This window comes from Ammospiza nelsoni, chromosome 2 (assembly GCF_027579445.1).
Source record: "Ammospiza nelsoni isolate bAmmNel1 chromosome 2, bAmmNel1.pri, whole genome shotgun sequence".
NCBI lineage: Eukaryota > Metazoa > Chordata > Aves > Passeriformes > Passerellidae > Ammospiza > Ammospiza nelsoni.
The window spans coordinates 51,638,419-51,652,731 of NC_080634.1; the positions used below are offsets into that span (position 1 = coordinate 51,638,419).

Here is a 14,313-nt window from a genome sequence, read left to right on the forward strand (position 1 = left end):
TTCTGTAATTGTGATGGTCTGCAAGGAGCTATCCTGAAGTCACAAAAAGACACCTGTAACAAAGACCTCTGCCTCTCCTACAAGAGGGAGGTGGAGTATACTGATCTACTGGGATGTGTGTCGGCATTCCGTTCCCTCTGATGTACAGACACCCTGAACAGTGACTTCAGACTGTGGTGTTACATACTTTGCTGTAGGCAGCTTAATTTTTCCTCTTCATGTCTCTTTTGGAAATGCATAGAATGGGATGGAGAATGACACATCTTGCTGATCAACTGCATTGTTTCTTTTTTGAAAAAGTAAAGAAATGATGCTAAGGAGAAGGAATAACCTGAACTCATATCTGCTGGCCTAAACACATCTAAAAGTCAGTAGATACCATGTTAGACCTGTGTGGGTTTTTCTAACTAGGTGTTCTCTGTTTTGGAATTAAATGTGTGTTTTGTGAAGCCAGGGTTGGTATTTATACTCCTTATCAGACAGACTGAAAAGAAGGTTTCTTATAGTCCCTGGTTTCTCCCCAGCATTATTCATTCAGGCCAAAATGCATTACTCCTTGGAAGTTGACAGGATGAACATGCATATTTCTTTTCTTCCCCTACTCATTCACCTCAATTGAAGCAGCTTTTCCCAAAGGAACAATCTGCTTATGCAATGAAAGTTTAATGGGAGGAAAAGGCCAGGGAAACTGAGGAAATGCAATTAGGAAGGGACAAGGAAAAATTACTCCTAGACTGGCAAGTATTTGTTTTCTTATCTTTCCTCTCCACTTCTCCGTCAACATGAAAGGCTAAAGAACCTAATAATTGTAGGGGGGAAAGTCTGTCTTACAGTGGTAGTCACAAGGGAACCTGCCCAGACTCAAACTCGTTGAGGTTTAGTCTAGGGCCTGAAATCCTACTGAAAACTTCTGTCAAAAAAAAAATTGTTTAGCCAAGCCCAAAACCAGGCTACTCCTGGAAAAGGTTCACAATTAATGGTAAGGAGGAAAAAGCAACAGCTTGCTCTACAAAAGGCAGAGATCTTAGATTCTTAGGACTCCTTACCCGGTAAAAAGCTTGAGGAGAAAACAAACCCCTTTACAGATGAGACAGATGTGAGACCAAATTCAGCCTTGTTACAAATACTTGCATCACAAATGCCTCCCGATGCTGGTAACTAATTTGGCACAGTTTCTCTAATCAGATCTTATTTCAAAATAATTACACATAATTTGTTAACTATTGTTACTATTACTGAAAATGGGCGAAGGCAAAAATTGCTTCTTCTGACATTAAAGAGGCCTGAAATAGAAATTGTCTAGGTCAGGTGCTAGAGCTAGCAACTTTTCTGAAATTGGGTAAAAGCTTCATGTGCCAGAATATCTTTGCCCTGCCTTATCATTGCAACAAATTACATTATTTGGATGTGATTTCTAAGCTTTGATGCTACTTTGAGCAACAGAGTCTCAATGACATAGGAGGCAATTTATAGACAAAAGATAACTGCACATGCCATTGTGTCCTTCTTAGATGCTACATTTACTGGCTGCTTTAAAAATTTGGCAAATGTTGCAAGTACTCTAAACATTTGGAATTTTCAGCTGCCAAAACCACTGATTGTGTAGTGTCTATCCACTAATCTAAAACACTTCCCTTACTCTAAGAATTAAACAAGAAATTGGAAATGTGAAGGCTATGATTGTTCCACTTGGGGCCTTGCTGCTGCAGAAAAAAAGAAATATCACTTAAGCCAGTAAATAATCTCTTTTCAACTTCCAAGGAATCTTTCATTTTATGGTGAAAGAGGGAGGAAGTTACAATCATGATATTGGAGAGCAATATGGAGCTGAGCATCAGTAGCTCAGAGAAATCCAGTATCCAGTATATTTTCTTCCAGTGAAGAAGGAAGTTTTTCATGTAATGTGAAACCCCTTCCTCACCCCCTTTTTTTTGGCTTGCTCTAGCTTTGGAAGCAGTACAGAGGAGACACTGTTTTCTGACAAAAAAGACCATGGAATTCACTTATTTGCTGCTTCCGCCTCCCTCTTCCCCCCTTCTTTAAAGTAAATTCCATGGCAAATTAGAAATTATATATGGATTCCAGTATTTTTGAAAGTCTAAGTGAAACTTGGTGGCATGCTAAACTTCAGAGTAGCCTAAGAGAGACAACAAGATTTGAAAAAACACAAGCCAGCACAGCTGTGAGTTTACTGGACAATGATCTGTCCGCTCTTGTCTTCTTCTTATCTTGAATTTAGCTTTATAAAGCTTCATTTATATGAACTGCATGGAAGCCAAGCTATAAAGGTTTTTTATTTGAAGAGTACTAAATACAAGAAGAAACTCTTTAAGTAATGTTAAAGGAAAAAAAAATTAAACATCACAAGAACTTAAAGCTTAATTTGTCACGGTTTTATAGAAAAGCAGTGCAGGGTTTGGAGCAACACTTTTCATATATATATCTTAATTGTAAAGCCACTGTCAAGAAAACAGACTGAAATGCTCTGTTAGGCTCCTCAAAGTTAATATTATTTCACATTTCTGTGTTTATGCCTTTGTATTGATGGCCAGGTAAATAATTTTAATAAGAATTCCATATGCTTATTAACACTGTGTGCATATGCACTGACATCAGGCTGTAACTGGGCAGATGTGGTTGTGTTTGTAACTTACAGCATTTACATGATGACTCTCTCCATGTAAAATGTAATGAGATTGTAATATTTGTAAAATAAGAAAAGCTGCATTAAGTGAACACAGAGTGCAAATGTTCTTAGCAAAGAAAAGAGGAACACTTCTGTTTCAAAGAGAGCACTTAGTCCCCTAATCTTTGAAATGCTAATGTAAGTCAATTAGAATTTTTATTGTTATTGGAACAGGACTTGCACTGACATTTTAATAGCTTCAGAATTATAAACCAGTGAATCATTAGTGGTGAGAGGAAGGGATACAAGGCTCAACTTGTGGCATTGCCATGTAGTTAAACAAAATTGGCATTTTCCACACATTTTTTTTCTTTGTGGTAGTCATAACTTGAAAGTTATATGCAAAACATTTCCATTGTAATGTGCCAAGTAATAAGCCCAGCAGCCATAAAACTTATCCTGCCAATTTCATTAGATCTATTTGTAAAAAAATAGAAGTATTTTAGACAAGAAAATATTTAGAAATAGCAAAGTTCAGATCACTGGAAAATCATTCCTAATTTTTTTAGTACTTTGCAATATGAGCTTTTCTTAATAAGAAAAAGACAAATTTAAATAAAAGTATTATTTAAGAGTTTTCTAACACTATTTTGTAAGTTATTGAGCTGCTGCGTAGGATAAATCTAAACTAATAAATCTGAAGCTCTAACTGAGGATATTTAGACTGGAATTTATCATTAGAATTAAAGTTTGGTTTTATTAAGAATGCTGTGCATGTTGAATGTGATATTCCAACCAATTATCAGGTTGAGGCAAGCATTGCTAATACTGCTGATAAGTTATGCTATTACAGATGGGCTATGCTTCCTATTGCATGCATTACACTGACACTATACTTTCTTTCCTTTCCTTTTCTCCTGTGCCATGCTTGCTGTGTAGCAAATGGAATCTCTTGCAGTAAGTTGAAGTTCTTTGATATTTTTTGTCCATCTGTGGATGGACTAATACACCCCAAGTCTACTGTTTTACTTCTAAGCATGTTTTCTTTTTTTGTTATAATTTTCCTATACAAGACATGGTTCTAAATCCGGTGACTAAAATAATTTGCTAACATGTTTTGTGAAATTAAAAAATACTGTGCCAAAATTTTGACACTTTCATATGCTGTTTCAAATGGTCATTTACATACATTTTTACAAATCAAGCTTTTGAATGGATGTAATATGCTGGGTCAGGAAACATTTTTTGTTATTTTAAAATTAATAATTTTCCACTTTTCCTAGTGAAAAACTACAATTTATAGTTGGAAGTTACATTTCAAATGGCTTTTGTGTATGTGTTGATGAACAGTTTCACCACTATTGGTTTCTAACACTTACTCAGGAAGAACAAAAATTGAGTTTCTTGATACAGTAACTAAATACTGAGCCAAGCTAGAACCATTAGTTTGACCTTAGGTTTTTTTCATTCAGGTTAACAGCCACAAGGGTGAAACTAAATTATTGTTCTTCAAAGACTAAAAAAAATCCAGTGTTAAAAGCTATCATGTTTTTTTTTAATGATGCTATGTTTGTTTTCAATTAATTATTAACTCCCTGACAGCTCCAACTATATGTGTATGTAACTGCTATGTAGTGTTGCTGGGTCTCCAAAATTTGAATAGAGTGAATTTGATCCCTGCTGGGCAAGCTCAGGCTGTGTCCCTGCTTGGGAGCTGAACAGGACCAGGGAGGAAGCGAGTGTCCCTGGGCTGGCACTTGCTCGGGTGAGCAGTCAGCACCTTCCCTGAGTGGCCACCAGCCAGCCCCTGACAGGCCTGAGCATGGTTTGAGAGAAGACAGAGCCAAAGGCATCTCCAGGAGGCTGTATCTAAACAATCTGTCTTTATTTTGGGAAGGGAATGGTTAGCCACACGATGGCAGATTTGGCAGTGCTCTGTGCCCTTGGTTACAGAGAACAGCCCCTGGGCAGGTTTATTTCATTGGCAGTGTTCCTCATGCCCTGCCTCTTTGTTCTGATAGGCTTTGTACCTGTCCACAAGTCAGTTCTGCCCCAGCACATCTGCTCCTTACCACAGATATGCAGAGCCTTCTTTCTGCATTTGTGGGTCTTTGCTGTCATATCCAGTCTGGTAGGATCACAGAATGGTTTGAGTTGGAAAACACCTTAAAGATCATATAGTTCCAATCCCTCTGCCATAGGCAGGGACAGCTTTCACTAGACCAGGTTGCTGACAACCTCATTCAGCCTGGTCTTGAACACTTACAGGGGTAGGGCATCCACAACTTCTCTAGAAAACCTGTTCCAGTGCCTTCCTACCCTCCATATAAAGAAATTCTTCCTAACATCTAATCCAAATCTCTCCTCTTTTTATTTAAAGCTATTGCCCCTTGTCCTACCATGATCTGCCTTTGTAAAAAGTTGCTCTCCCTGTTTTTTATATGCTCTCTCAGTACTGGAAGCCTTCTCTTCTCCAGGCTAAACCCTCTCATCCTGTCTTCACAGTAGAGGTGCTCCTGATGCTGCCCAGGATGTGGTTTGCCATCTGGGCTCTGAGCACACACACTGCTAGCTCATGTTCAGCTCTTCATCCAGGAGAACTCCACAGGGCTGTTTGTTCTGATGGATAGTTGGTGTTCACCTCACCCTGATGAAAAAAGATGAAATTTGCTTTTGACCTTCGCCCCTCAGGCTTGTGAGGCTGGTACAGAAATCTGGGGAACTGCAACACTAACTGTGGTTCTAATTTTGGCTTATTATTAAAAAATGTGGCACTTAAAAGTTGAACCATATGTAAATAAAACACTTCAGTCAAATTAACATTTATAATGTACTTAAAGTACTTTCTATTAGTGTTTGTGCTGACATTTGCACAGTCCCAAATTCAGCAAAGAGCTGCAGCATGTGCTGGTAACTAAGCATGTACGAAGTGCTTTAAAGAAGCAAACATGAAGAGCTTCTTCTTTTCTGCCAATTTTGGCATGAAACTCTGCTTAAGTTCCTCCAAACAGATGGAAATATCACTGAGCCCACCCTTGGTCACGGTGTCTGATACCGTAGGCAAATGAATACGGTTGGAAGTCTGTAAGGCTTTCCTGCCAAAGGGTCAGTACAAGGTCAGCACTTGTACTTGCAGGATTTTCACTTTTTATATAACCAACTGAATATTAAATGATCCTCCCTTTTTCACCATGATCCAGCTGTGGAACTACAAGACTGCCCTCCTGTTAGACACAAGAATACCAGGAACTATAAGCATATTAACTTGACCTCGCTGGCAGCTGTGCCCATCGCCCATGATTTCAATGTGTCTGACATCTTTTATGTCATGCTGCACTTTACACTGGAAGAAACAAGTGAATATTCATAGAGCAGTATCTACTTAATCTGGGACAATACTTCATAGAAGCCAAATACCCTCCTACACCTTAAACTCCATCCATCTGTTGTATAGTTTCTTTAAGATGGTGGAAAATCCATGAAAAGTGTTTTAACTTCCAGGGCTGGCATTTCCTCCTTCTCACTCCTAGATGAATTTATCACCTCTGTTTCTCTCTCCTCAGAGGAGCAGGCAGGAGCTTTGACCATCTATTTCATGCATGGCTTCTGTCTTAGATATCCATCCCTTAGAAGAGGTCTTTGACTTTATCTGAAATTCAGGAGTTTGATGTTCTATGCAGGGAAGTCACTTCCCCTGTATTCTGTTTCTGCTTTCCAGCTGCAAACTGGAGACAGTGAAGCTAACAAAAACAGAATATTTTGAGGCTGCTGCTGACATGTGCTACATGAGACCTAGCTGTCATAATTTTATTTTCAATGTCATATATGACTTAGCTGCAAAAGAAAAATCATTACTTATTTTCTGAAATAGTATATGATCATACTTCAGTAAAATAATGTTTTTGACAACAAACATCTCACTGTGTTTTGTTAGTTATCAAAAATTATCTTAACTCACTAATATTTTTTAATTATTTCTTCTCCTACAAATCTTTCCTTAGCAATTGGAACTCTGTCAGAGATTATATAAACTGCACTTCCAGCTGCTGTTGCTTTTTCAGTCCTACTGTAAACTTATTGGACAAGTGCATGAAGTGAGTTCCATGCCAGAGGTATGTAACAAAGTCCTATACTGAAAATTCCACTTTATTTTCATGTTCTTATTTTTCCTTTCTCTGGACTTAACAATAAGAATCCCACTATTTCACACTGACTATAAATCTGCAGGCATACATAATCAACTAAATACCTTAATGTCCTGTTTTTTTAATTCTGTAATGTTAACAAACCTTTTTCTTTAAATATTTTGACATGGCACACTCTCACTTTTGACCCAAACATCTTTTTGTTTTTAGATATATCTATGAATCTTACTTTAAAAAAAATCACAAGAACAGTACTGTTAGTTAAGCTTATTTTCAGCTGTTGCTTAAAATATGTAATATTTTGAAATATCTTTGAGGTTATCACTTTAAGCTGAATGATTATCATTTAACTTACCATTCAATGGGTATTTTTCTCCTGGTAAGGAGAAAAATGAATATATTTTAAACTATTGGGTAGGAGAAGTTGTTGTACTCTGCTTTGTAAAATAAAATTTGAAGCGATTACATGTATTTTATAATATATTCTAGTAGTTTAAATGTGGCCTGTAAACAGGAATTGTTTTATCAGATGTGCTGTCGGAGTAAAAAGAGTTTGAATATTTATAATATCTTAAGGATATGTTGTATGTTGTGAAGGCTGGCTCACATTATGACTAGGCTGTTCACTTTTAAGACAGGACAATAGGCATCTACAACTGTTAGAGCAGTATAGTAAGTTTTAAAAATAAGTTGTAAAATATTTTGTATTCCTTATAATTGATTTCTGTAAGTGTATTTCACAGTTAAGACTTTGTTAAATTGTTATAAATAATGCAGCCCATGGAACTGGGAAACAATTGTACAAAGAATAGCTATTTCACTATGACATTTGCATATTTTGCTGGATCCACAAGCTATCACTTGAAGGAAATTCCATTGTCAGTTCATGTCACAGTGATTATTTTTAGCATGTAGGTGCATGAAAAAGTAGATCCTTGGAAATTATTAACTAACTAAGTATTTATGAATCTTATGCCATTTTAATTTTCAGCCTGAGAAAGGGTTATACATTTCTTGTCCATCTGTTAATCATGTCAGATGCTGCATGTGTTTTGTAAATAAATATCAACACCTTGCTAGGAGAAGTACATGCTTTCTTCAGTTCTTCCACTAGGATGTGAAAAAAGTAGCAAGGGTGAAAAATAAAAGCTTGTTTAGATATGCTCCTGCATTTTAGCAAGCCAAAACTACAGCATAATGTTAAAGGATGCACAAAGGTAAAAAAAAAACCCTGTAGTTTGCTTTTTCTCTATATTGTGCAGAGATCAAGAAATGTCCTTTTCATAATGTGTACATCCAAAGTAGTAGTAAGGACAAACTTGAAGTACCTACTCCATGTGGGGCTTATGAAGAATGAAAATAGCCATCTCTCCTTTTTCTCCTTGGAACAGCTGTTAAATATGTCAAGAGAACTGAGTGAGCTGAAGAAAAATCTGAAGGATGCTACTGCTGCAATTGCAGCTGAGCCTCTGACAACAGAATCTGAGCCCACATTCAACTCTACTGAAGCAGCTATTCAGTCCATGCTGGAGTGTTTGAAAAACAATGAACTTGTTAAAGCCGTCAGACAAATAAGAGAATGCAGGCAAGTTTTGCTACATGGTTCATATTAGACTTTCATGTTATAGAAAAGTATGCATCCATTATCTTCCTAACAAAATGAAATGCCCAGGATCAGCATCATTAATTACTGTTTCAACAAGGAACACAGGGGCATTGATACTGGCTTTTGGAGAGGTGTGCCACAAGTAACTATCAAACAAATGCTTGCAATAATTAAGATGTTTAATTATATTCTGTAGATCAAAAGTCCTGTGAGGCTCTTAAGAATCTGTATTGAGTTAATTCCTTACAGGTGCATGTCATTGGTATGAGCTAACATTCAGCTCAGTTTCACTTACATCTATTTGAATGAGTTTTCTTAACCATTTTTTTAGATAATGGAAATTGCACTTTTATGTGTACTCAGTGCCTGATACCAGAATACAAGTAACATATGAGTGGTGTAAAACAGTGAGTTGCTTTAGGCTTATAAGCACGTGCAAGTTCATTCTTCTTTTAGAGATCTCTGTGACATAGCTCCTCTCTCTGCTAATAAACCCCTAATGAAATGCCTGCTCTTTTCCTGTTTCATTGCAGGATTTTGTGGCCCAATGATATCTTTGGAAGCACCTCTGATGATGAAGTCCAGACACTACTGAATATTTACTTCCGCCACCAAACCCTGGGTCAGACGGGCACCTATGCACTGGTGGGCTCCAACCAGAGCCTGACTGAAATCTGCACCAAGTTAATGGAGCTGAACATCGAGATCCGCGACATGATCCGCAGAGCTCAGAGCTACCGGGTCATCAATACTTTTCTTCCAGACTCCAGCGTTTCCGGCACAAGTCTCTGACAGGACCCTTGGGCCCCCTTTCAAGCTGGGAGTGCTGTCCTGTGGGAGTGAGGTGGCTCGATGTCTTCTCAGCCTTACAAAGGTTTGGTCAAACTGTACTCACTCTTGTTACATTTAGGATTTCCTCTAAAAAGCGATGGGCTGAACTTCAAACACATAGCAATACTGTAAGGACAGAGGTAGCATAAAGCACCTGGGACAACATCCTTTGTTCTGTGTTGCACAAAAACCAGTTAGCATTTCACTGAGCAACTGCAACTCACTACTGAAGAAGTGACTTTCATTGCATACCAAAGCCTACTACACTGAACAATACTTCCTTTATAGCAAATTAATTTTTGGTTGGCAAAAGTGCAATGTTTCCTTCACAAAATAGTATTTTTTGTTAAAAAACAAACCTTGTACATTTTTTCCTTTTTTTTCTTATTTAGTTGAGTGAAAGATGGGCAGAATGAAGCTGGCCACGGAATCTCACAAACTTGTTGGTCAAAAGCTGAGAGCCTGTGTATATGAAACAAACTGTAAACAGACTACAATTTAATGTACACTGTAATTTGAATATGATTACTGTATCTTAAAACAATGAGCTGCTATGAAGTACATTTCCTAATGTTACTAGGCTACTGTCTCTGAAGGTACTGGATCATATTGTAGAGGTCTGTTCTTAGGCCCCCCCATGGATCATGAAAGGTCTTGATAGATTTTCTTTTTTTTTTTTTTTTATTAAGGACCTTGGCTGCTTTTTACTAGAGGTTTGCTTTTATGAATATATTTATACTATTAAAGGATGGTTGACCTAATTTAACTTGCCATTTTGTAGGACAAAGTCCCATCTTTTGAACTGTTAAGCATGCATATTTTTATTTAATATAAATTTTGAGTATAAAAAGTAAAAATATTAACGTGAAATGCAAGTTCTCATGTTAAGTTTCTTCAAAGAGAGATCTTATTTTATTTGTAATGTATATATACCAAGTCATGACTATATGGGTTTTTTCTTACATTTAACTGCTGTCCAGTGTTAAATGTATGCATGTAAATCTGTTGCACATCTGAGACACTTTTATTCTGTCAACTATGTAACTTATTCACACTGTAAATACACTTAACTGTTTTTGTGAAGTAACTTTGAATCAGTACATCCATTTAACTAAAGTATAAAAGTCGCATATAGTCACAACACAGTACGTGCTTGTTGTGAAAATTGTGTTCTTGTCTGAATCAGTACTGTTGTACATGGTATCCATGATCAGCAGCCCCCCAAAAAACACCCAGCTCCTGGTTTATGCTGAAACCATTCATAGAAAAGAGTGAGAAATGTAACTACAGCCTGACAAAAAATCCTCACAATTCAGCATGGAAGACTACTACAGCAAAAATAGTTTCATTGGTCTTCTGCTGACTGTGAAAGCCTCTGAACTTCCTTCTACCCTAAAGCTTGCTTTTTACACTGGCACAGATACTGCCATCAAAAGGTTTTTTTCTCCTCCTCATTGTGAACATGGGCAGCTTACACCCTTTCCCCACCTACTTTACAGCTATAGTCCTGTTCTGGCAGATAGTCTTTGATTACCAAGCAGCTGTGGTTTTTATATATACATTTGACAGAGGCAGGGGGAAGACACATTTGCATTTACACCAGACTTTATGCTCCAGAACATTTGCATCTTCTACCCTAGTTCAGTTTGAGTGACTGAAGGAAAAACTTGCTATTGTAGCCTGAATCTTAGCATTCCCTGAAGACTTCAAAACAAAGTCTACTATCTTTAGGAAACCAAATGGGTTGCTTCCTTACAGATATACTTTCCTCTTTCAACCAAGGAGGCTGAAACTAAGGGATATCAAACTAGTGCAAACTTTTTAACTTTATTTACAGCAATTATTCAGTGAAATTACATACTTTAAGTTACTATATTTTACAATAATACTGAAGTCTTCATCCATTACCCAATGCCAGGTCAAAAGCCTTAAGTCAAAACATTACAAAAGACAAAGTGCAAAGCACAAAACAGAAGAGGGCACTTGGATCAGACAACGTATTTGAAGCTGTAAGTGCTATCACAGGACAGCCTTTTGCCTTTGCAGCGGCCACAGAGCTCTTGGCGATGAGGTCTCTTGAGATCAATATGTCTCTTCCTCTGAGGGCAAGAGCAACGAGTCTTGGAACAGATCTTAAGAAACAAAGACATGTTAGTAGTAGTAGATCAGAGAGGATGCACTTCATGATAGTCTAACATTTGGTTTTCCTTAATATCAGCAACACATTGGGGCTGATATACTTAAGAACTTAAAAACTCTTGTAAAAACCCTGTGGATTTAAGGTGTAAAAGCTTTCTCACTTAGAAACACCATAAATGTAGCAAGCCATAATGCTATATGAAAACTGTTTGGATAAGCCATCCATGAGAGGAGGGGGCCTACCCCAATACCCATTTCCTAGTAATTTGATGAAGTCAAGTTTCTTCCAGATAAAGTCAACATCAGACTTAATAGAATTAGTGTATTTAACATCTGACAGTCTTAATGGAGTACAGTTAACTTACCTGGCACTGGATTGTTTCCACTCGATAGGGATTGAAGCCTTTTTGGCATTTGCGGCAGAGCTGCTTGAAGTACACCTGAAAAAAATGCAAGTTCTGTTAGTAGAGAGACTTATTCAAGGTGTTGTATACAGGTACCCAAGTTTGTGCCAAAACATCTGATTTGTCAGAGATTTTATGCCATTCTTACAAGTCTCAGGAGAAAAGAGATTAACTACCTTGTTGCTTCCAGAAATGCACCACACGTAAGCACTCTCCCATCTGATCTTGCAGTCTTTGCAGTGGAAATAGCCATACTTCTGCTCCAAGAACTGCAGAGACAGAGTTCACTGAGCAAATTCCAGCAGCCCAAGAGCACCCAGCCCAGCTCCCTCAATGCTACTCCCCAAGGATGGTGAGACACTGAAAAATACTGTCCAGGAAGCCATATGGGAAATATTTGAAGCTGTACTGACTGGAGCTCTGAGCAACAGGGTCTAGTGGGTGGCATCCCTGCCCGTGGAAGGGAGGTTGCAACCGGATGACCTTAAAGCTCCCTTCCAACCCAAACCACTCCGCCATGCTTTGATCTACACTTGTGGGTTTTCACAGGCGGGGGGCTCTTCTGCTCTAGGTGCGGCAGAGCCAGCCCGGGGCAGGACAGGGCCCACCGCGCTGCTCATGAGGTGGTTTCTGGCCTCCCTGCTCGAGGTTCGCCCCCCGCCCCACCCCGGCGCACCTGGAATGCAACTCTCTGCTTGGGAGCCGCGGTCTCCTCCCGCCGCGTCCCCACCGGCTCCTGGCGCGGCGGCAGCGCGGCCCCCGCCGGGCCCTCCTGCTGCTCCTCGCCGCCGTCCGCCCTCGGGGTCTCCTTTGCCGGCGCTGCCTTCGCCGGGAGCGGGGCGGCGTCGGGCGGCGCGAAGAGGCGGCGGTCGGGCGCGGGTGAGTAGAGGGCGAGGCGGCCCGGGGCGCGCAGGCCGGCGGGGCTGAAGGCGCGGGCGGGCGGCAGCGTGCGCGGCCCCAGCGAGCACTGCACGGCTACGTCGGCCCGCAGGCTCACCTGCACCGCCGCCTCCTTCGTGCTGGCCCAGCGCGGCCGCGGCGCCAGCGCGGGGCCCACCTGCGACAGCAGCGCCTGAAGCTGCGCCCGCCGGTAGCTGTCCAGGTAGTCGGAGGGCAGCGGCGAGAAGGGGCCCCCGAGGAAAGGGCTGATGCTGCCGCTCTTGCTCTGCTTCCAGCTGGGCTGCTTGGCCGCAGTGTCCCAGCCGCGGCCGAGCGCGGGGCGGCTCCTCAGGTTCTGGTAGGGGCTAATGGGAGAACAGACGAAGCTGTCCATGGTTATCGCCCCTAAAGGGTTGGCCCTGCCTGTGTCCCTGCCCTGCTTTTATCTGACCTGGGGAGCTGATGATTGCTAGTTGATGGGGAAAGTGGCGGCAGCTGAGGGAGGGAGGGGAGCTGATGGCCAGGGAAGGCCGGCCTGCCTTCCTTCTCTGTCAGACTCTAATGATGGAAAGATGTCATTCAGCCACAGGTGGGAAAACCAAGGCCTGCATAGCGAGGAGAAGCCTGCTTGCTCACAGTTCCTTCTGCTCATGGTCTTTAAAGAAGGAAAAGGGGCTTTGGGAAACTAACAAAGTCCTGATAAACTGGGTGTTCCCCGGAGAGCTGAGCAAAGAATTCAGGCCATTACATCTCTGAAAAGAAGTTTTTACTCGTATTAAAAGGTCAGAGCATCCCCATTCTTCCATTACTTGGGGATTATCTACCTGGAACTTTTTCTATCAACTGAACCGCTTTAGGAAAAGATGGAATATACTCCTGTATACAAACTGAAGTAAGGGAAAGCAGTGGCTTAGTATCTGTATATGAAATAAGTGTTAATAATACAACCAAGTAATAAAAGCATGTGCATATTAGTCTAATCTTCTTCCTTCTTTCATAATTACATCTCTTTAGTCCAATTTTAAGGCAATACATTTAGAATAATGTGATTAAATCATCCAAACTGTGTATGTAACCCTTAAATCCCTGGAACTGCAGTGATGTGAAATCCTTTCTTTGTATGACTCCTTACCATCATTATAAATGTGTTGCTTTATAAAATTCACCGGGCCAGCAAGAGAGACACTGGAGAAGACCTGATAGGGATGATGTCTTTAAACCTTCACAGTGTATCTGACACTTTCAAGGGTCTGAGATAAATGAGTAAGAAACAGCATTTTTACAGGGCACAAAGAGATTAAGATGCAGGAAACACATTCATCATAATTAAAAGAAAAATGTCTCAAGACTCCACATGTTGCTTGGGTTTTCAAAGCCCTGTCGGTATCAAAGCAAAAATAGGGTATTGATATAGCCAAGTTAAAACTTAATGATTGCAGTGCAGCTGCAAAAAAAGGAAGTTTTTAAGGTGCTTTAGGAATGGGGATAGAAATCAAATTGGAAACTACATGCCGTCATTTAAATCAGCAGTTTGAGTTCCTCTAAAATGCTTTGGGAAGAAAGTTACTGCAGCTTCCCAGAACACTGCAGGGTTAGAAGTTTAAGTTCCTTCAAAGGACAAGGTATATGGAAAATTATTGTAGGACAAGAAACTGATGAAAGTGGCAGATGACTAAGCAGGTG

At 40.0% G+C, this 14,313-nt stretch overlaps 2 protein-coding genes across 3 annotated transcripts in view; one reads left to right on the forward strand and one right to left on the reverse strand.

Moving 5' to 3' along the window:
- FRY (FRY microtubule binding protein) overlaps positions 1 to 10,353 on the forward strand; it is a 157,405-nt gene extending 147,052 nt beyond the window's left edge. Inside the window, exons 59-62 of one of the 2 annotated variants that reach the window (XM_059492679.1) lie at positions 3,566 to 3,583; positions 6,628 to 6,738; positions 8,163 to 8,356; positions 8,911 to 10,353. In XM_059492679.1, coding sequence (XP_059348662.1) covers positions 3,566 to 3,583; positions 6,628 to 6,738; positions 8,163 to 8,356; positions 8,911 to 9,169 — 582 coding nt within the window. In that variant the 3' untranslated portion in view covers positions 9,170 to 10,353. The remainder of the gene's footprint in view (positions 1 to 3,565; positions 3,584 to 6,627; positions 6,739 to 8,162; positions 8,357 to 8,910) is intronic. The other variant, XM_059492689.1, reaches the window with a different exon arrangement.
- Positions 10,354 to 11,016: 663 nt separating this feature from the next.
- Positions 11,017 to 13,029, reverse strand: ZAR1L (zygote arrest 1 like). Its single transcript, XM_059492701.1, has 4 exons — positions 12,428 to 13,029; positions 11,928 to 12,020; positions 11,713 to 11,787; positions 11,017 to 11,340 (listed from the first exon to the last, which is right to left on the reverse strand). Exons 1-4 carry the CDS (start codon positions 13,022 to 13,024, stop codon positions 11,197 to 11,199), a joined length of 909 nt encoding a protein of 302 aa, XP_059348684.1. The 5' UTR covers positions 13,025 to 13,029; the 3' UTR covers positions 11,017 to 11,196.
- Between the last annotated feature and the right edge of the window lie 1,284 nt (positions 13,030 to 14,313).